Consider the following 23,861-nt stretch of genomic DNA (forward strand, 5'->3'; position numbering starts at 1 on the left):
AGTAATTTTCTAACCCATTGGGCAAAACTTCAGAGGGACTGAAGTTGCAAGTTTATTGACAAGCCTCCAACACAGGGCAGCTGGCATTACAAACTATGGCCACAAACTATGACCATGAATGCATGGATACTTTCTAAAGCACACTGGAGAAACGAGCACATCTATTCCCACGATTCAAAGTGCAAGGTCAGTGGTTAAGACACCATGTCCCATATCAGCATGCGCAGGTTCAGCACCTGTCTTACACTGGTGATTCCACTTGCAACTAACGCAGTTCCTGGGAGGCAGTGGTTACAGCTCCAGTAATTGGGCTCCTCCCGCCCCATGGGAGGCTGCACTGAGTTCATGGCTCACAGCAACACTTTCGACACAACTCCAGCTCTTGCAGATATCTGTGGAGTAACCAGAAAACTGCTTGCCTCTCTCTTTCTTTCCCTTCTCCTCTTCCCTTCTTTCTCCATCCAACCCCTTTTCCTCACCTTTCAAATAATTTAGTTTTTGAAAGATTTCTTTTATTTTTATTAGAAATTCAGATTTTGCAGAGAGCAAGAGAGAGAAAGCTCTTTCATCTACTTGTTCATTCCTCAAGTGACTACAATTGCCAGAGCGGAGATATTCCTAAGCCAGGAGCTTCTTCCAGGTCTCCCACACCAGTGCAGGGTCCCAAGGCTTTGACCCATCTTATCCTCCTTTCCCAGGCCACACACAGGGAGCTGGATGGGAAGTGGAACAGCCAGGACATGAACTGGCACCCATCTGGGATCCTGGCACAGGCAAGGCAAGGGTTTAGCATTAGGCTATCTCACCAGGCACTCAGATAAATTTGAAAAAGTTTGATGTATAGATTTGGACAAACTATATATGTATATATTTAGCAAACTAGAGTTCTGTTAAAATAAACCAGAACTCTCTCCTATGTCAGGACATTTGAAGACATTACAAATAAAGCTTAATGCTTTTTCCTTAGTAACTCTCGTGATCCCTATTAACATTGTATTCTAATCAAGCACAACGAATCCATCAGTTGAGCATGGACTTGGAGGATGATACTTCCCAAAGAATAATGTAACTTACAGTAGTTAAAGTAGTTTCAATCAAAGCAAGAAGTGGAACTGAAGACTAAAAACTGGAACAAGATCCTGACAGTTATAAAAGGGAAATATGGAATTGTAGACACAAGTGGAAGAGTGAGCCCCAGAAAGTAAGGAAGACCAGAGGCACACCTACCCTATACTGGAGGAGAATCCACTAGAAAACTTTCAGGTAGAGAGGAGAGAAGAGGCTACTAACAAGATGCCCCAATTATTTCAAAAACAATATGACAACTGTGCAGGGTGAAGAGGGTACAGACGGATACAATTAGAGAATTGGAAAAATTGGAATGAACTTCAAAAAAACGCCATGGGAATTTGTCAAAATGCCTAAAGAGGACTCTCCGGCAGTGATCAAGGCAAATGACACCCAATCAACCAGTCGTTCCATCTCTGTTGCCCCATTGATAAAATAGAAACATGGACCCAATTAAAGGGCACTTGAAGCAAATCACAGGAAATAGAATTAAAAGAACTGTTGATTTGGGGACAAAAAATGTTTTTGAAACTTAGGGAGCTTTTTTTTTTTATAGCACGCATTTCCTATGAACATTTAAAAGACTCTTCGTGTATCAGGTTTCAAACTGTTTTTGCAGCAAAAACAGGGTTGTTTGTTTTTTTTTAAATTTTATTTTCAATGAACTTTCTGAAGTATTCACGTAGAGGATGCGTTACTAAGGGGGGCTAGGAAATGGAAATGATCACCCCACTGCCACTCAGCACCACTCCCTCAGCACAGCGGCCTCTTTACTCACCTCTCTGATACTTTGAGATTCCTTTAGAATCTGATGGAAAAACCTCCAATGAGTAACCCAGAAGGTGCCTTCTGGCTCTAGCATGCCAGAAGCTTCCTGAATCTTTCTGCAGACATTCTTTTGCAACACACACACACACACACACAAAAGATTGTTAGCAGTGTCTGCACAGTCACAGTAGTCTTTCACGAAGGCTTTTGAGTTTAAAAATCTGCTTTGGCAACATCTATGCTCGCTTGACAGTGTACACACAACTGTGAGAAGCTTAATACGAATTATAGCAGGAAGGGGACACAGTGCAAAAATCAAGAGAAGCTGCAGAAAGCCAATAAAACACACCTGGAGACAGTTTCGTTTCTAAACAAGACAGAGGGCCTCCCGATTACAGAGATTTTAAGTTGTTGTATTTAATTGGACTACCAAGATCATGACTCTGCCTGCTATCACACCCTTAAGGAAAGTGCAAGCCAAGTTTGTGATGCAAAAGAAAGGTCACTGTACCCTGGGCCAGCGAAGAAAACAGCAGATATGGAATAGGTGCACTGACTCAAGGGAACACCTGTGCCCAATACAACGTCTTAGATTCCAGAGAGAAAAGGAAGGCTTTGGACACCCACATTGTGGTTTGATGATCTCACTTGAAGAAACATCTGCAGAATTATCTTGTCACTGAAACTTCGTATAATGTCTATGGCCTTCAGTATGTAAATGAGCATTAATGAAGGTTTCAGGTAAGGCCACCCTGTTATCCTCCCTAAGTGAGTCTCCACACTGTGCGGGGAGGACAGCTTCTGCTTCCTTCTTCACATCCTTAGAATACACTCCCTAGCCTCTCCACCCTCCTTGGGGTGCACCCACATTTTCCAGGAATGGGTGGAGAGGTCCAGAGGGGCGTGAGGGTGGCTGGGCAGATCATCCACTGGAGCAGAGGCCCAGGACCCACAGGAGTCCTTGGAAGTGTTGCGGAACCATGCTTTCTATGTGAACGCTTACTGCTCCAGACCTTGTCTTTCTCCTGGAGAAGCAATCTGTGGAAATAAATCAGGCAAGAGTTTGTTTTGAGTTCCTCCCTTAGAACTGCATAACCCCTCCAAGCTAGCTTTTCTGTTTACATCTGCGGTCCATTATTTCACAGTAGGGTTTCCTGGAAGCTGTTCTTCTTCCTGACTTTTCAGTTTTCTAAGTTTCACAAAAACAGATGGTTTTGTGGTTATCTATGTGAGGAAACAACTTGAATATGAGAATCCTCTTGTTTCTCTCTGTTTTTATTTGCTGATTTGCTTGAGGAGTTCCTCAAATACCTGGTTGTCTTGTTTGCTCAGTTGCATGAATCCCAGTACTCTGCTTTAAACACAACTGCACAGTACTTAAAATAGTTTGGACATTTATATGAATCTTGTGTCGTAATTGCCTCTGTCAAACAGTGTGTGTGTGGCTGGTGTTCATTGTCTCCCAAGTGAAAAAGAATACATCCCATAGAAAGGTAGCAGGTTGGAGCAGGTGTTTTGTGCAGTGGTTCAGATGCTGCGGGTGCCTGACGTTGAATCCCAGATCTCCAAATTTCAACCTGATGCTGTGGCCCTGGGAGCAGCAGGTCATGACTCAATCAGTTGAGTCGCTGCTAGCATGGAGGAGCTCTGGATTAGATTTCAATATTCCACCACTGACTAGTGCACCCCAGGCTGCCCTGTGCATCTGGAGGTAATCCACCCATTGAGCACCATTTCTCTTTCTCTCCTCTTTAAAATAAAGACTTTAAAAAAAAAAAGATAAAAACTTCACCTTCACAGGAGAAAAAAGGCAGTAAATATATCATCTGGATCACTATAAACTTGGTCAATGTTTGAAATTTCTTCTTTTTTAAGATTAATTTATTTGAAAGAGTTACAGAGAAAAGGGAGGCAACAGAGAGAGACAGAGACAGGCACAGATACACATACAGGGAGACAGAGAGAGAGGGAGACATACAGGGAGACAGAGAGAGAGAGAATCTTTTACCCGTTGCTTCACTCCCCAGAGTCATAACTACTAAATCTAGGTTAGGCCAAAGCCAGGAAACAGGAGCTTCTAGGTCTCCCACATAAATGGCACAGGCCCAAGAACTTCTGCTGTCTTCCACTGCTTTTCCCAGATCATGTGCAGGGAGCTGGATTGGGAGCAGAGCAGCCAGGACACGCACCAGCACCCATATGGGATGCCAGTGTTTCAGGGATGACCTTGTCCACAAAGCCATAATGCTGGCCACAGTGTTTGTACTTCCATTGTGTCTGTGCATGCTTGAGTGTGCAGGTGTACTCATCTGTGTGCCCTGTTTCACAGGATCATGTTGAAGAAGGCAGAGCCAGTCTGTACAAATCCGTGGTCTCCAACAGCTGCAAGGAGATGTCTTGTTACCCAGATTTTCCATTCCCAGAAGATTGCCCAAACTATGTGCCGAATTTGCAATTCCTGGACTATCTCAAAATGTATGCAAATCGATTTAACCTTCTGAAATGCATCCAATTCAAGGTAAGACCAAAATTCATCAGTTAGCATTCAAGAAATATTGTCCTACACATTTTTCCATTACCTTCCTCTCCTACAGATGAGAGACTGAACTGACAAAGTCACAGACCCCTGGCTAGATTCTTTTTCGTCTTGTTTTCACTTCACCAACACACATACACACAGACACACATACCCAGGTGAATCTTGAGGAAGAGGTGACTATTTTGTGTGAAGATGCATATGTGAATATTTTAAATTGAAAATTCTGACATACGCTTAACCTAAGAGACCTGTAATATATCAAAGCATACTTTTCACTTGGACCAAACACCCATATGCATGGACATGGAGAACTCCCACCAGCCCCCCTGGGTACTCTCTCTTTCATTCTTTCTCTCCTATCTCAGACGCTGGAACAAGAGAAAGGGGAAACAGATAAATGAATATCTCCTTTTCCTTTTCTTTCTTTCTTCCTCCTTTGGTTTTCTTTCAAACAACAACAACACAAAACCTATGAAAAATAATGCATTGCCATTCTACTATGTTCCAGGGCTAGGCGTAGAGGAAAATGTCTGGAAAAAAATCACACCAAGAAAACAATATGAATGGTGATGTTGCCCAGAACAGTCAGTAAGAGTCACATTCACACAACCAGTTAAGTCCTTGTAGACAGAGTTCTAAGGAAGAGTTCATCCTACTCCCTCAATTTGCTAGTAACAGGATATAAATAGTGTATCATCATATAAAATACAGGTAAAAATAATTTTTAAAGACCCATAAGAAAGACTAAATCGGAAGCACTTTCTTTGCTTTCTTTCCCAAACCTACTTTACAATTTATTATTATTATTATTAAAGACAAACTTACAGAAACAGAAAGACCTTGTATCCACTGATTCACTCTCCAAATGGCTAAGTGGCTCGAACCGAGCTGATCCAGAGCAAGCAGCCATTAGTTTCCTCAACATCTTGAACACGAGTGTAGAGGTCCCAGAACTTGGATCATTCCCCACTGCTTTTCCAGGCCAAAAACAGGGAGCTGGATAGGAAGTAGAACAGCCGGGATATGAACTCATGACCTTATAGGATGCTGGTGCTGCAGGTGGAGGCTCAGCCTACTATACCACAGCTCTGGCTCCATCACATTTTTTTAAATACCTATTGAGATTAGTATTGTGGCATAGCAATGTAAAGCCACAGCCTGTGCTGCCAACCTCCCACGTGGGCTTTGGTTCATTTCCTGGCAGTGTCACTTCTTATCCAGCTTCCGACAGATACCCTGGGATAAGCAGCAGAAGATGGCCTAAGATGTGGGAACTCTGCCATCCAATGTGAGAAACCAAGATAAAACTGCTAATGGCAACTTCCTGATCCTTGCCTGGCCATCATGGCCACTTGGATAGTGAACCAAGGGACAGAGGGTCTCACCCTTTCTGTTACTCTGACTTACAAATAAATAAATAAATAAATCTATGTTTAAAAAAAAAAGACAAACAAGCATCAGATAATTGAGTGGACCTGTGCTTCAACAATGAAGATATCACCTCGTACAACTTCATCCTACTTTGCAGTGCCTGGGTTGGGTCTTGGCTTCATTTCCAATTCACTTCCTGTTGATGCACATTCTGGAAAGTGGCAGATGATGACTCAGGCAGCTGAGTCGCTGTCACCCATGGGGGAGAACCAAGTTCCAGCCTTGCCCAGTGACAACCAGGACAGACATTTAGAGAAGGAGCCAATGGAATGTAGCTGTCTCTCTCGCACTCCACCAAGTAAGTAAAACTTTAGAAACCAGATGCCCATCAGTGTTAAGGAAGTGCAGATAATCACATCTCAGTAAAAGTTTGTGCTTAAGTACAGACAAGCAACTGTGTTTGGGAGATGGTTTCTGATTTAACTTTTGTGAATTTTATTTCACATTCTTTTATATACATACCAAATCGCCAACAATATGCATTTATTATATGTACAATTAAAATCAATTTTGCTTTGTGGGATTTTAAATTACTGAAAGCTATGTTTACAAAAGGCAAAGATGCTGAAACCAACACAACAAACATCAATAACACTTTCGTTTTCTTTTCAAAACAGTGTATAACATCATATTTGGTACCTTATGTTGGACAACAAGAAAGAAATTAAAACTATCACTGCAGAGAAAAAGGAGGCTATATGTTATTAGTAAAAAAAATAGTGGGTCTTTAAAAATTATAAAGTCTTTGGCTTACTTGAAACAATTGCACAAGATACACATTCATAGAAATGTGCAGTATCAGGCATGACAAATTTATAACACTGTGACAGATAAACTGCCCGAGGCTCTAAACTGCAACCCTGTTTTTCTGCATATGGCGGACAAGACCTGCTGAGGTTTTTAACTATTAGTCTCTTGACCTGTTAGAGAAGAGGACTTCTCTTGGACTTTGAGCAATGATATATCGGTGCCACATCACAGTGTACTTGGTTCTTGTATTCCAATATTGCTTGACTGAAACAATACTGAAAGGTTTTGCATTGTTGTTTAAGTTTGTCAAGTTTGGGTTAGAACTGAGTTATTCCAACTGGTTCCTTCAGTTAAAAACCATGCATCGTATAAGAACACCAAACTGACCGTGTACAATCAATTTTTTGGAAACACGGGCATATTAACTACCTTCTAGATTTATAATTCTGTTTAGTTTTAATGTCCCCATTTCTGCACTGTCAAGAACATGTATAAGAACTAAAAATTGCAACCTTGGTTCTCACCTGCTGTGAGAATTTAAGCAAAATCCTTAAAATCTTTCAATTCACTCTTAAATACCCCTCCAGAATTCCAAGGTTCAAATTCTTCAATCCAGGAAACTGTGACTATTATGATAGCCTGAAGAGGTTACTAGGGTTGTACTTATTAACCATGTTGAGTTTGCACCAGGAGCTTTGAGATGTCAATTACCACAGAAACCCTTAATGGAACTTTGAAAAATATTAACCATCCTTGATTTCTTTTTTTTTTTTTTAGACCAAAGTCTGCAGTATAGCAAAATGTCAGGATTTTGATAGATCTGGCCAGTGGGAAGTGGTGACTCTGCATGAAGGGAAGCAAGAACAGGCTGTCTTTGATGCTGTCATGGTGTGTGTTGGTTATCTTACGAATCCTTATCTGCCATTGGATTGCTTTCCAGGTAGGGTATTCTCTGCTATTGACCTTAACTTTCCTCTCTAGCACCATCCTGATGCTTGATAAGCCTGACAACATGTTAATCCTTTGCTAAGCTGTTTAAGTTACAAGGTAACGGTTTTTCCTTTACCTGCACTTTCTGGCTGGTCTTGTGCTTTCAAACAAACTATGAAGCAAGAAGGATAAAATGGATAATTTAAGAAGCAGTCTTAACACTTCACTGAAGACCAGTGGCCCTCCATGAGTGACTGACAGCACTCAGAAATTATATCAAAGCATGAATTTCTTAAACAAGTTGCTGACCAAATTGACCAAAGTACATTGCCAAAGTGAAATTCAAAAGCCACAAAGGTTGATAAATTTAATTGGGTCCTATATGTATTTTTAAATTTTATATAAGCCGTACCAGTCAGCTAGATCAGAGGTTTATGGTACCAGCTCAACAGTCAAAGGGAGATGATTTTTTTTTTAAAGATTTATTTTTATTATTTTTTTTATTGGAAAGGCAGATATACAGAGGAGAGACAGAGAGGAAGATCTTCCGTCCATTGATTCACTCCCCAAGTGAGCACAACAGCATGCCGATCCGAAGCCAGGAGACTCTTCCAGGTCTCCCACACGGGTGCAGGTTCCCAAAGCTTTGGGCCATCCTTGACTGCTTTCCGGGGCCACAGGCAGGGAGCTGGAAGGGAAGCAGGGCCGCCGGGATAGAACCGGCGCCCATATGGGATCCAGGGCATGCAGGGTGAGGACCTTAACCACTTGCGCCACCTTGCCGGGCCCGGGAGATGATTTTTTAAAAAAAGATTTATTTATTTATTTGGAAGGCAGAGTTATAGAAAGTTGTAGAAATAGTGAGCAGAACTAGCTTACTTTCAATTGACTGAGACAGCCTGGGCTGGGCTAGGCCTAAGCCAGAAGCCTGCAACTTCATCCAGATCTCTCACTTGCCCGTCAGGGGTTTAAGCACTTTGGTCATGGTCTGCTACCTTCCCAGGCACACTAGCATGGAAATAATTCGAAAATGGAGCAGTCATGACTTGAACGCCATGGCCCTCATACAGGATGCTGGCATAGCAGGTGGTGATAGCGCCACAATGCTGACACCCGAAGATGAATCTTACTAGACAAGGTGCATGTGTTTAGGTATCAGTTCCTTTATCTTACCTTTGCAACCATGATTCATGTTCATCTAAGTCAGCTTTCAATTGAATTTCAGTTCAGAGGCAGTACAATGGATTGATTTATTTAAGCTGTAATGATCATCCCAAAAGGTAAAAGCGTGGGGAAATTCTCTCTACATCATCTAGATATGACCTAGCCTGATCCCATGTTCTCCTGTGTCCCAGAATCCATCCCAGAGACGACTCAAGTTAGGTCACACCAGGATAAAGCACACTTTGAAAATTGCCTCATTAAGGGATCATTTAATTAGAAAAAAGTGTTGTCTTCTTCTCAGTACAGGACATTGTTCTTCCAGTATCCCCGAGAGAGGCTCAACATCCTCCACTAGAACACATTCAAAGAGACTCACTTTCATCATTCCAACCAAGACCACACAACCCTTTTTTCAGTTTCTGCCTGTAGACCAAGTCCCCGATGAATCATCCCAAACTCTCTGGAAGGAATATCTTATGAAAACACACTTATCCAAGGGTCCAGAAAGTTCTTAAGGCTAATAGAGTAAATTGCATGTATTCAACACCAAAGCATACTGCGCAAGGTTCCAAGTATATCAAAATGGATACAAGAATGTGTAACTTGCATTGGAGAAAAGAACAGAATTTCCTAAGAGTTCAGGGAAAGAGCTGCAATCCTTTTAGGGCCTGGGGTGAACATGAAAAGCTTGCATGGTGCTGAAGTCACACCAAAAGTCATGCCAAATTAAAGATGAACACAAGAGCAAAGAATGAAATTAACTGAGTCAAAGTGTAACAGTGTGGATAGAATTTTATTCAAGAGGTACAAATTCTTGTCTGGACAACTCACTGGCCTATAACCATAAGCTTCCTGTTTTACTCTTCTAAGCTTCTATTTTTCACCCATAACCTGAGAAGTTTGAAAAACCATACCCAACCACAAATAATCCCCAATCAAGTCAGGAACGTTCTATAAAACTTGTAGCTCTTCTTATCTATCAGCAACTGTCAACTTAAAATCCCTGCCTCAATGATGCTAAGGAGCCTTTGAACTGTGAAATTTTGTGATTCAGAATTCTGTGATGCTAGGCTTGCAATGGAGTCTACCCACTCTCTCTTATAGCAGTTGATCAGTCTGCCATATTCCCTGGAGTGGTTACTGAATATTACAAAATTTGAAATTCAATAAAGATATTTAAAAAATGCATTACAAATTGTGCAAATATTTACAAAGGATAAGGTCCAAAAAGTCTTAGTAAAAATTACAGCAGGCAAGCACTATGTTGTAGTGGTTAAAGCTGCCACATGTGGTGCTAGCTCTCATAGGGGTACCAATGCGAGTCCTAGCAGCTTCCCTTCCAATCCATCTCGCTGCTAATATGGAAGATGGCCCAGGTCTTGGTCCCTGCACCCACATGGGAGATTTGAAAGACGCTCCCAGTCCCTGGCTTCAGACTGGCCCACCTGTCACTGTAGCCATTTGGAAAGGGAACCAGCAAACGGAGAGTCTCTCTCTTGATCTTCCTATTTCTCTCTGTGTCAACCTCCTTCTGACTCTCTTGAACTCGAACCTTCAGATAAAGAAAGCAAATCTAGAAATCACAGTTAGAATTAATTTCCCTCCATCCCAATTATAAGCCTCCTAGGTTGCCCTGTACCTAGGCAAGTGTTACGCTGCTGGGAAAAACGCAGCCAACAGCTGCCTGGCATTCTGGGCCTGGTTAATGCCAGCTCCATGTTAACTAGACCAGTGTGCCAGCATAGTTGCCTACTCTGTTTTTTTTCTTTATTTTTTGAAGATCTTAAAGCAAATGGGCAGAGTGGCTACTCTGCTACCATGGGCACTCACTAGCTGGTGTCATCTCACTGCCATTGCTGCAACCATGAGTGCATGAGAGTGGCCATGCATTTGTACGAGCTGGGGAACCAATGATGGGTCAGAACAATGGGAGCCACTGAGGGCTTGTTTGACATACAAAAAAAATCTCTTATGGGATCTTCCATAGACCAGGCCACTACACCTGCAGGTAATTAAGGGAACCGGAGATGGAATGGATCAAAAGCATGATTCCAGGGGGCATCTCTGGGTCTTGCCAAAGCACCAGCCTGCACCTCTACCTAGAGCCAGGACTTGGGGTGGACCAGACCAGGCTAGGTTACAGTACCTGGTGGTGCAGACTGAACCTGACCCTGCACCAGCTGGCACATGTGACAGCAGGGTCTGAAGACCTGCCAGGTGAGGTCTTTTAGGGGCTTTCCAACTAGACCACTACACTCAGTCCCTGACGTCAGGGAAAATCATAGTCACGTCTTCTGATCCCGGAGCACATGTTGCAGGACTAGGCCACCTCAGTTACTGACCCTCATGAAAGAATGGAGAACATGTCCAAATGAACACAAAAGACGAGAGAGCTACTTCATCCTAGCCAACAGAATACTTTGGGTACCTCATCAAAAGACAGAAAGAAGCGCAATTTGAACAACACTCCAGGACAGGCTCTATAGCAGACATCTAGATCTGTAGACACACTGAGGTAGACAGGGACAGCCAATAGGCTTTAAGCAGAATTTTGTACCTTTGGTGTAACAACACCAACATCCTCTCAGAACAATTACAACCACTCAAGTAACACCCTCAGGACATTGTCCGCATACTGGGGCCTCCTTATAGGTGTGATTGCAAGGAGCAGCACACCTCCCCTCCCTCATCTGTAAACACAGGAGAAAAGAATGAAATATTTGTCTCACCCACCATCCCTACATCCCAATTCTGTCTGCCCTACTCAGAGGCCCACATGGGTCTATAACAACTTTGCCTTTGTAATAAAAGCTATAAAATAACTTAATAAAATATTTATTTTATTTAAAAATAATAAAATAAAAGTAAATACAATAAAATTTTAAAAAGAATCAATTTCTCCCTGAGGACCGCTTTTATTCAGCCACCATTCACGCGTGTGCTTTTTCAGTTCTGTCCTCTGTGAGATGGTAAGTATCGGTTTATGTGACTCAGCCACACAAAGTCTAACCTGTGTCCATTTATCACCAAAATAATCTGATCCCATGATTCTCTCTAGGCTTTTTCTGCTTTCCTTTTCCATGCTGAGCTAATATTTGAGCCTGGTTGTATCTTTGCTAAGTTCCAAATCTCCTGGGTTTTGCTTGGGTTTTAACCAGTTTTCATGGAAGGTTTCTAATGACACAAGGCCTTAAGGAGGCAATCTTCCACAAACATTCATCCCTTGGGAGTTTAGATGTCTTACCACATTTTTTTCTAGAAGGGACAGGTTCTTCTTTCAGCGTATGTGACTTCTGATTATGTAAAATTCCCCTGAGATATTCTTTTTTAATTCATTGTTTACATTAGATATTTCCATGAGATTTGACACCAATCACCTGAGATACTGAGTTCTCCCAGTATATGTTGACCTGATGTAAGAAAATTAATTGATCCTTTTCCTCTGAGCTATCTTTGGCTGACTCAGCAAAATGAGCCTGAGTTACAATGAGTCATCAAGGTAAAGTACCAGTGAACTTGCCCAACTGACTTGGACCATTGTGAATCGAGATGATATATCATATCTCCTGCTTCTAATGGTGCCAGATACAGAGCTGATATCCAAAGAGCTAATCATGCAAATTCTGTAGCTCCAAGTTCTCTCTGGCTTTTTATTCCATTTTTTTCTCTGCCATTTTTTTTTTTATTATTACATTTGATTGTATAACCCAGTTTCATAGGCTCTGGGGAAAATAGACACGAGCCAGCTGAATAGTACCCTATAGCCATAAGGTGTATAGAAGCCGGTAGTATATAAACTAAAATTGAAATGTCAATGAAGTAATCACAGGATGTGGTTAAGAACTTGCATTTTCGAACATATTGGTCACTCAATACCATGTCATTTAACTCCATAAGGTTGTAAACAGTAGTTGATGTTATGTTGTGGCTTTTAATTGGTCGGGATGATATTCTGCCAGCTCTGCCTTCAGACCAGAGGTGGTCTGCCCAAGAAACTGTTGAACTTCTCCGGACAATAAGATGTTGAACACTGTGCAAAGTATATGCTTGAAATGAAAGAATGAAGATTGGATTTATTCCATGTTTATAAAAAGCCACACCTAAGTCAACTACTAACAAATTGAATATTATTGTCCACTGACTTCCATCAATCTTTAAATGATAAACTCCTTTAACTTTATTTAATCATCTAGTAAGAAAAAACAGAGTGCTGCTAGTGAGATGGAGTGATTGTGTATAGTAAGTAAATAATCCTCTTCCAATGTGTTGTAAGGTCATTCATCCAGATCAGACTGCAGGTTTCCTAAAACAGAAGAATGCTAATAAATACAACTTAAATCGTCTGGCAAAAAGCTTCTGCCAGCGGAAATATGTTTATGTTTATGTTTCACTCACTGATCTTTCAAATTTTCCATTTGATTTGTCTTTTCTTCCTATAGGTATAAACACCTTTAAAGGTCAATACTTTCACAGTCGACAGTATAAACATCCAGATATATTTAAGGACAAGAGAGTGCTTGTGGTTGGAATGGGAAATTCTGGTACTGACATTGCTGTAGAGGCCAGTCACGTGGCAAAAAAGGTACAAATCTTGTTGTCACTTCATGAGGAGTTTCATTTTGGGATGTGTGTTTTCAGTAAGCAATGTTTGACAACATGACGAATGTCAAAAGAACTAAAATACTCAACAGAGCGTTGTTTGAAAAATCGGTGTTATTGACTGTTCGTAAACTTTAGTGCGAAGTCCATTGGTATCTTTTCTCCCAAGTCAACTATCTTATTCCTTATTTTTGCCATTTTTCGAACCACCCATTTTCCATATTCCCCCAGATTTTACCACACATTTTTTTTTCTTTACTCAGTCACAAGTCAGAAAATTTTAGCTGTTTTTCCTTCTCTGGTCTCCCATCTGCCTTTACCTTCTCTTTTAGTTGCCACTTCACACTGATGTAAATGTGTTGTCCCTCTACCAATCATGTAGAAATAGTCAGTATTTATAGGGACCACTCTGTGTCAAACATTGCACCAAATACTTTCTACTACACTGATTTTTTTACTGCATTATTTCATCAAGACAAGCTGCTAACAGAGGTACTAATGAGTATCACTGAGTACAGATGAACAGATTAATGTTTATCAAAATCAAGCAATCTGCCAAGACTCAGACCACTAGCAAGTTCATGGCCATTCCTCTTTGTCTCAAAGCAAACGCACCTGACTCTGCCTTGTGTCCATGCACCCCTACCTTCAGTCCATCTTCCCCACCCCACACACAGACCATCCAGACTTCCCACCACCAACACGTGCATCCCCCAAATAGCCTGCTCTCATGACAGCATAAAAAGTGCAAATATGTTCACTTGGTATCATAATGTTCTCCTACTATGGTCCAAATCCGTTGTGTACATTTCAACTCTTATGCCACCACCCACACAGTCATCTATTGCAGCCAGGCAGCACCACTTCCTGGCCTCTGCTTATTACCAAGGCTGTTTCCCCCTTGCTCATGCCACCATCTTCACTGCCACAACCCCTGACCTTCTTTATCCTCTATATTTACATCCCAGCTGTTCCACCTAACCACACACTGATCTCTCCCTCTACAGGATTTAAGCAGTACTGCAGTTTACAGTCCTCAGTTGATACTTTTACTCCTAAATGTTTTAAATTACCTTTTGTAGTACCTATCTTTTCCCCAACTGTGATGCAACTTCACTGAGAGTCATCCAACCAATAGGAATCAATTTGTGGCTTCCAATGAGGAGACACGGTGCCAGGCCCTGAGAATATACTGTCCGACACAAGAGTAGCAGAAAGCCCCTAATTGTCACAGAGTGTATAGTTGTGGGAAAATCAAAAACAATAGATAAATAACTGCAAATAACGAAACCATTAATTGTACTCCCAATCCTGTGCATGGACAGAGTTGGGAGTATAAAACTCAAAATTCTTTCCAATGACTTTTGAAAAAGAACTTAATGACCGATTCACTGATTGGTTGGTTGATAAAACTTGCCAAATTGGCATCATTATACTGAAATTAACACTGGTCCATCGATTGTGACAACCACATAGAGATACAATTATTCCAATTTCTTTAATCGTCTAGAAATTCCTTGAAATAGGAAATACGCTTGGGCATAACTTTTCACCATTTTTGTACTAACAAAGAAAGAGTTTTTGGCTTAAAAACAGTTCATATCACCATTTGTCACATTCAATCCTGTGTTGAGATATAAAAAGTCAGATTCAGTGTAAATGTCTTAGGTCAGAGAATATATCATTAGTTCTTGCCACTAAGTGCCTGGTGTTATCTATCCAAGGCTAAATACTTTCATGGAAAAAGGAATCTCAAGATAAGTTCTATTTCAGTGTAATACATTTTAAAATCTATATGTGTAAGAAACCTTTAAAATGTTCATTGAGGGCTGGCACCTGGCATACTAGATTAAATATTTGCATATGGTGTCTGACATCTCATATGGGCATCAGTTCAAGTCCTGGCTGCTCTTTCTCCAATCCAGTTTATGACTGGGAAAGCAGAGGAAAGCCCAGGTGTTTCAGGTGTACCTACGGGACACCTGGGAAAAGCTCCAGGCTCCTGGCTAGTGAACCAGCTGATGGAAGATACCTCTCTCTCTCTCTCTCTCAACTGCCCTCAAATAAAAAGTAACCTTTTAAAAATAAATATTTGTTAAAAGATTCATTAACTTTTATTTGAAAGAGAAATTTTACAGAGAGAGAGGTTTTTCATTGATTGATTCACTCATTAAATCCATAATTACCAGAGATGCACTAATCCAAAGCTGGGAGCCAGGACTTCTTGTTCTCCCACACAGACACAGCAGCCCAAGGACTTGGGCCATTCTCCGCTGCCTTCTCAGGCCATATACTTGAACCTGCATCAGAAGTGGAGCAACTGGGGCACAGCCATATGGGACTCCAGCAGTAACAGACAGAAGATAAGCCCATTTATACCGCTGCATCGCCCCTAATGTAAACAAGAAATAAAAAATCGTGGAATATGCATATTATGAAAAATATGACACATTGGTTTAAAAATATTTGCACTTATTTTATAAATAATTAACTTTTATTTTAAAGGTGTGTTTATTTTTGTGAAAGGCAGATACACAGAAAGAAAAGGGAAAGTAGAGACAGATCTTCCATCTGCCGGTTTACTTTCTAAATGGACTCAACAGTCAGGTTTGACCAGTAGCCAAGAACTGTATTCAGAGCTCCCACATGGGTAACTGGGGCTTAAGCACTTGGGTCTTCATCCTCTGCCCTCCCAGGCACCTTAACAAGAAGCTAGGTTGGAAAGAAAACTGCAAAGTTTCAAACCAGATTCCTGATGGGGCCTATCAGTATTGGAAGCAGAGATTTAACCCATTGTACTACAATATTAGTCCCAGTAAATTTGTTTTTGAATTACATCTCCCATGAGGTGTAGCTTCTTAAAAATCTTCATATATATTATTGCTCCATTAGGTTATAAATTTAAATGAACCATATATCAAGAATGAATGGTGACACTCAAACAGAAGCCATCACATCCAAATTTGACCAAGGGTGAGAAGGCTATTAAATCAGTTGCTTGTATCAGGAAAGAAACAAATTGGCCATTTTTTTTTTAAACAAGAAACTCCTTTTTACTCATTTTGCAGATATCGAAACAGCTGTTAGTGAACTCTGTTAACTAAGTGTCAAACTCAAACAGTCATACCATCTATTTGAAGGGGGGGGGTTGTCAGGTGGTTTAGCTGTCAGGTGGGACACCCATGTCCTATGTCACAGGGCCTGTGCTCAATCCTGGCTTCCTGACACTGAACTCTCTGGTTGTATTCCTACTACTACCCACGTGGGAGACCTGTAATGTGTTTCCCAAGTTCAGCCGGACCAAACCACCCGTTGTCAGCATTATCAGATGGGTGTCCTTGTTCCTCTCTCACTCTCTGCCTTCAAATAAAAATAAATAAATAAATAAAGTTGAAATATGTCAGGGCATGGCATGATGGCTCCATTGGCTAACCCTCCCCTTGCAAGTGCCCAGATCTGACATGGGCACCGGTTCATGTTTGGGCTGCTCCACTTCCCATCTAGCTCCCCGAATATGACCTGGGAAAATAGCAAAGACTGGCATAAGTTCTTGGGACCTTACACCCACACGGGAGACCCAGAAGAAGCTCCTGGCTGCTGGCTTCACATCGACTTAGCTCTATCCATAGCAGCCTTTTGGGGAGTTAACCAGCAGATGAAGATCTTTCTCTTTGTCTCTCTCTGTGTAAATCTGCCTTTCTAATAACAGCAGATGAATTTTTAGAAAATGATTCTTTATAAGTACATAATATGCACTAAAATTTCTAAACTCATTTTATTTCTTATTATTTTTTCTTCATTGAAAGTTTGTTTTTTTACTTTATTTTTATTTTTAACATTATTGAAACGATATTGAATTTTCTATCGGTTTAACTGATGGTTTGTTTGGAAATTTTCATAGAAAACCTTAGCTGTCGCCATCATTGGCTTTATAGTTAGTATCAAAAGTCTTCAAAAAGTTTATGGAAAATGTATGTTATTCAAAAGGAGTGATACACGGATATCAAAATGTTTTTTAAACAAGATACACTTATCTTGATTTCATTTTTAACAAACTCTTTGAAGTTCCATAAGTGCATAGTTGTAATCACTTCTTCAGTGTCTTCTCACTTGAGACTTTATGCTTCCTATAGTTTATCAGAGTATAACAAGTCTGGTAAATGATACATGCTCAATAATAGATGACTTTTAATGCTGCAGGTACCCTAATAATTACATCAAGAGAATGACTTTACAACAGTAGTTAGTGGCAGCCATTTAGTCTAAAGAGTAAACCACTGCTTTAGATGCCTGCACCTCATGCTAACGTGCCTACGTCTGACTCCTGGCTCCACTCTGGATTCCAACTTCCTGATAATCCAGCATTGGAAGCGACAGGGGATACTGCCACCTATGTCAAGGACCTGGCTTGGGTTTCAACTCCTGGTGTTGGCCTGGCCTCATCTCAGGACCTTACAGGCCTTTGAGGAGTAAAACAATAGATGTAGTTCTCTCTCTCTCTGTCTTTATCTCTACCAAATGAATTCAATAACTATGTAATGGTAGAACCACAAGCACTACCCTATCTCATGAAGGAGGTATTGTATGAGGGTCAAGCTTCCCAGTGCCTTGCAATGTGTGAACATCTTTGCTTGTTTCTAGGTGTTCCTCAGCACCACCAGAGGCTCATGGGTGATCAGCCGGGTCTTTGACTCAGGATACCCATGGGACATGGTGTTCATGACACGATTTCAGAACCTGATCAGAAATTCTCTCCCAACTTCAATTGTGAATTGGTTGGTGGCAAGAAAGATGAACAGCTGGTTCAATCATGCAAATTATGGCTTAGCACCCAAAGACAGGTAAATGTAATGTACCTGCTAAGAGTTTTTAGGAAGAGAGAATCTCTAGTGACATATGCAAATAAAACAATAGCACAGCCAAACAATCAGAGAGTAAAATTCCATTACTCTTCACTACAAACTACATTACTGTTATCACAAAACTACATTACAAATCTACATTACTGTTTTGCTTGAAAACAACCAAGAGTTCTTATGTGTTCAGTTCATGAAATTATGTGTTTCACCTTGTGATCAACCCTTTATGGTAAATATAGGTATAATCTCAGGGAAAATGAGATTTAGCGACTTTCAGTCACTTGACCAAATTCATTTAGTAATCAGTGACCTCTAGGACTAGCCAAGTAATTTAAATCTCACCTGTAATAATCAAAAGTTAATGATTTATCTTTGATTTGTTGAAAAATGCAACATATTGCCTTGTTCTTACTGTGTTGGGAAAAACCAAACATTATACCTGCTGTATACCATCTGTAATGGTAGTGTTTTCTCACTCTTGAGATGAACTTGATTTCAACCAGTCCTTTCCTTTATAACCCATGATTTATGCCATCTAGAAGGGCCAAAGGCTTTATTTCTTTATTCATTAATTTTATACAATGAAATCGCATACCAGAAGATCCTGCAGCATGTGGAGAGCCTGTCTGACCTCGGTATGGATTATACCCTGAGCCAACAGGAATCAGGAGGAATCCGGGCCAAAGATGATGCCAAGCAGCCTTGACTCCATTGCATGTATTGTGTTTCTCCTTGTTCCTTCCCTGCTTTTACCATCTCCACTTTTTCTCTCCTTATTTCTCAAATGCTGTCTTTCATCAGCAAACTCCTCAGGAATTTTGACTTTGACATCGGTGCTTTTGATCCCATAGGGTGCTTTTTTTAGTGGCCTAAAACAAAAAGCTTTATCTCAGTTTTTGTGAGCTAGGAACCCAGGCACAGCTCGATGGAGCTCTCTGCTTTGGGGACTTTCCCAAGCTGCAGCAGAGACACCACCTAGGCCCCGAGTTGCATCACAGCACAATTCATGAGTAACAACTTTCACACTAACTCAGGTGATGGTCCACAGCATTCAGGACCTCATGGACTAGCTATCAGACAGCAAATCTCAGTTTTTCTCTGGCTGGATACTGCTTCTAGCTCTTCTCCAAAAATAGTACTTTCCTCATTAAAGCCCACAAGCCCAGTCAGTTCATGAGCATGGATCTCCTAACCCTGATTCCCTAATGCTCGTGTTAGAACTCACTCTAGACAAAAACATGGACAGAGTCCTAAAGCAGGTGTGTCGAGTGAAGTGTTGAAGAGGAATGCAGAGTGTCCTGATGTCTGCCAGCACATCATCTCCAGGAGCCCCCATGTATTCAGTTGTGCAGAAGCTCCACAACATGAATGATATCTAGTCTAATGCTGGTCTGTACAACTATATTCAAATCTGATTAAATCCCACAAATTGTGGAACATGTGGAATAAGCCTGAATAATTATTATCTGTGTTGGATTTATTTAGTCTTTCATCATTTCAATATACACAATTTATATGTCCTTCATCTGACCCAAATAGGTAAGGATGATCAGTGTTATCACCAATATTTTATGAATGGACAGAAGCCTATGGGATTCAATGACTTGCCCAGTCTCGGTTAAGCTCAAGCATTTAGATAAGAAGCCACTCTTATTCTCTGAAACTCCCGTGCTGTTTCCACTTTACCCACATTCTCTCTATCTGGGTAACTCAAAGCCAACAATGCCTTGGTTTTTATAAAATCATCTCCAAAGCCTTAGCCTTCCAATTCCAAAGACACAGCCAGATAAAGATGATTCTGTCCTGATTCTTTTAAAACACATGTGCGTTTTCCTCAAAAACTTTTTGCTAAGAAGAAAGAGAACTGACTAGAGCTTCCAGCGATTTTTTTGGTAGTTTCCTATCTCTAAAGCAACAGTTGCAGCTGAATGCTGGAAAAAGCAAGAGAAGCAAACCAGAAAAAGCTCTGCCTTCTTCTTGGGCTTCCAAATGCTAGGTAATGATGAGCCTATATTATAATCATTGGACATTCATAAATCCTTTTTCACAGATGTAACTTCTCCCAAGACCTGCAGCTTCTGTCCAGCAAAGTCTGCATTAAATTAAAAGAATTAAAAGGGAAGTATGGATAGAAAATATGGCCAGCTATATTTTTCACTGACAAATGTCTCTCTATCCATTTGTTGTTGTTGTTGTTATTTAGGATGCAACTTAGAGAGCCAGTGCTAAATGATGAGCTCCCAGGACGTATCATCACAGGGAAAGTTTGTATTAGGTCAAGCGTAAAGGAGGTGAGGGAAAACTCTGTTGTATTTGACCATGTCCACAACGCCCCGAATGAAGAGCCCGTCGATATCATTGTCTTTGCTACTGGGTACACGTTAGCTTTTCCCTTCCTTGATGAGTCTGTAGTGAAAGTCGAAGATGGCCAAGCGTCACTGTACAAGTATATCTTCCCTGCACATCTGCAAAAGCCAACCTTGGCCTTTATTGGCATCATCAAACCCCTGGGCTCCATATTACCCACAGGAGACACTCAAGCTCGATGGGCCATTCGCGTCATTAAAGGTAAGCCTATGGGAAACCAGCACAGACTTTTGGCTTACTATGTGATTTTATTATATTGGAAATTAAGAAATTGTTACTCTGCTTCTACTTAAAATAATAGAATATCTAAAAGAAGCATCTATTCTACTGTGCAATGAATTTTTCTTTCATAATGATATGCTTATACCATTGCAAATATAAATGATACATCGGACTTAAGAAATATAAGGAGTGTCTGTTATTTTGACTGAACCAACTGGCTCAAGTAAAATTTGAAGTTCAGTCAACTGGGTGACAAAATTCAATCAATGCAATTGTGAGGTCTCATTTGAACAATTAGAGCAACTGTGGAATCATTATCTTTTCAGATGATAAAATTATTTCGGAGGCATATCACCAATCAGCTCGAGATGCTACCATTTGTGCTAGAACAGATGAGGAGCTGGGTACTAGAAATAACAAAAACAATGAACCATAAAGCATTTGTATCCATAAGTAAAAACTAGACTTAAAGCTGAATTGCATTTATGATTCATTTTACAGGAATGATTAAATTACCACCAACAAGTGTCATGATAAACGAAGTTAATGAAAGGAAGCAAAACAAGCACACTGGGTGAGTCAACTATTAGATACTCTTTCTGAATCATGATTAAAATTGGTTGTGCAATAGCACAGAAGTGAGTGTTACATGGGATGGAAAATAGCCAGTTGAGAGTAAGAGTAAAAAGGTGGGAGAGCCTACTGAAAGAGAGAGAGAAGCAAAAATGGGAATCATGCTTGTGCTCAGAATCATGCACACCAATGATGGGTACCTAATCTCACATGGATTTGGAATTCTTGACCAAACACAATTGCCCTCATCTGTCAGATACGTTACTTCAAGTAAGCAGCAAATAATTGAGTTTCTCCATTTGCTCACAGCAGTCATCCAGCCCACAAGTCTCAGCAGTTCTGTTGTTTTTATTCCAACTATTTAAGGGTCATGCATGCCCAAGTCCACTGACCTGGCTATTGCTTTTTCATTTTTAAATACTCATAGAAGAAAAAAGGAAACACTGTTATGTGTAGAAATTATGTCAAATTCATATCACAGTGACCAGAAATAAAGTTTGGCTAAAACACAGTCAGGTTCATTCTTTCATCTCTTGTCATAGCTGCTTTTGTGTTAGAACACCAGGGTTGGCTAGTAGAGACAGAGACCATTGCATGACCCTCAAAGCCTACAGCATTTACCAAATAGTCTTATGTTGGCACCTTCTGTGAAGGAGAGATCTTCCTCTGTGCTATGCTTTGGGAACAGGGATAAATGGAGGGGGATGAACAGCAAAAACTCATGGCCCAGGAGTCTTCACTCCCAATGCAATCAAAACCCCTGTGATGTTAGCTGACTTACTGTATCGAGTAGAAATTTTCATTTGAAAAAATGTTCTATAGCAAAGAAAGACTTTTTTTAGAAGCACTGCACTTAAGTATATTATTATAGCTATTCTGACGCATAATACTTGGAAACTTCAAGTGTTGATCTATCTGTGTCAAGATGTCAAATTTGAAAACAATAAAAAATTCTAGATATATCTCCTTTATCTTTGATTGAGGTGTTATCTGACCCCAATTATGGAACTCCTACAAGATGAATTACTAGCAGGAACAAAATCAAATTTTGCTAGCACTTCAGTCAATTATTCTAGGGGCTGACACCAGAATAACAGAGATACCTACTCTATATGAATGTTCCACCTTATACAAATTCAATCATAACTGGCTTTTACAAAGTAGATATATCCTTAGAAGCATTGAAGGAAAATAAAACAGTTAATTTTGAAACAAAAACTTTAGAAGTCTATACATTTTTTTTTCCATAATATGCATGGTCTGGACGCTCTGTAAACTTCTTATAGAATGAGACTGTTAGAGAGCTAGTGGTATAAAGGGGAGAGCATGGAATCTATTATAAAATTTTTACTAGTATTCAGTTGCTTTGAGTACTTTCAATCGACATTAGATTATTCTTATTGTATCCTTTTGTCTTCCCCTGTTCCCCCAATCTTCCTATCACAAAGGTACGGCTTGAACTACTGCAAGGCTTTAGAGACCGATTACATCACATACATAGATGACCTCCTGACCTCTATGGGTGCAAAGCCCAACTTGTTCTCTCTGCTCCTGACTGATCCACTGCTGGCTTTGGCCATGTTTTTTGGCCCATATACACCGTACCAGTTTCGTTTGACTGGCCCAGGAAAATGGAGTGGAGCCAGAAAGGCCATCATGACACAATGGGATCGAGCACTCAAGGTCACCAAAACTCGAATTGTGCAAGACTCACCATCTCCATTTGAAGGTCTGCTTAAACTCTTCGCCATCCTGGCTTTGTTTGTGTCTGTTTTCCTGATTTTCCTAAAGTAAGGTAGACTTAAAAATGCTCTGACTCTCCTCTTACAACGAAACTGCTTTTGTGGTTGGGAGCCATACCAAGATGAGGGAAGCCATCCCTCCTTTTCCTGGTGGGTCCCAGAGTTACCAGTACTACTTCTAAATCCTTCCTAGCTTTACCTATAGCAAATGGTAGAAGATGATGACCAAGATAAGCTGTGTTCCTAGATTTCAACTAAAATCCCTGCCTCAAAAAGATTGGATTGTACTAAAATAATGCCTTTGTTATATTGGCAGGCTGAAAATTAAAAACTGAAAAATAAACTCAGACACTGTTTCAAGTGGTCTTTTGTTCACTTTTTTTTTTTTTTAAGTTAGGGAAGGAGAGAAGTGGATGAGAAGCTTACAAGTAAAGTTCATTAAGGGACAAAGGATTCCATAATTTGAACGTTTTCAAAGGAATGTTCTTGCCTAAAACTGCTTATTCCCCCAGAGGGTACACACACAGTGGACCTCTGGAAGCCAAAGGAAAAAACTTGCTCAGGTCCTCTTTGACAAGGCTGTCCTAAGAGGGAAACTAGGTGTAAACTACATCCAGGAGGAAGTGATTAGATAAAGAGAGCTGCCAAGAAGCCGTCCATAAAGATAAAACAGAGAGGAAGAAGAGGAAAGTAAGAAATAAGCAAAAGTGAACACGAGTTCCACAGCAGTCTGTAACCATAGCAGCCTCTGTCTGTCTCACAGTCACATTGGTTCAAGATGTGACTCAGCCAGAGGAGCGCAGCCTTCACTTCACCTCCCTAGTGGGCTTAGACTGCCAACTTGTCCTA

The 23,861-nt window shown here is 40.6% G+C and overlaps 1 protein-coding gene across 1 annotated transcript in view; it reads left to right on the forward strand.

Annotated features, from left to right (window-relative positions):
- Positions 1-23,353, forward strand: part of LOC121167055 (dimethylaniline monooxygenase [N-oxide-forming] 1-like) — a 28,988-nt gene extending 5,635 nt beyond the window's left edge. Inside the window, exons 3-9 of the mRNA XM_040996427.1 lie at positions 4,166-4,354; positions 7,334-7,496; positions 13,090-13,232; positions 17,891-18,090; positions 20,312-20,676; positions 21,199-21,271; positions 22,719-23,353. Of these exons, the coding sequence (XP_040852361.1) occupies positions 4,166-4,354; positions 7,334-7,496; positions 13,090-13,232; positions 17,891-18,090; positions 20,312-20,676; positions 21,199-21,271; positions 22,719-23,064 (1,479 nt within the window). The 3' untranslated portion in view covers positions 23,065-23,353. The remainder of the gene's footprint in view (positions 1-4,165; positions 4,355-7,333; positions 7,497-13,089; positions 13,233-17,890; positions 18,091-20,311; positions 20,677-21,198; positions 21,272-22,718) is intronic.
- Positions 23,354-23,861: the final 508 nt, after the last annotated feature.

Source organism: Ochotona curzoniae, unplaced genomic scaffold (genome assembly GCF_017591425.1).
Source record: "Ochotona curzoniae isolate NIBS_2020 unplaced genomic scaffold, NIBS_Ocur_1.0 patch298, whole genome shotgun sequence".
NCBI classification, from domain to species: Eukaryota; Metazoa; Chordata; class Mammalia; order Lagomorpha; family Ochotonidae; genus Ochotona; species Ochotona curzoniae.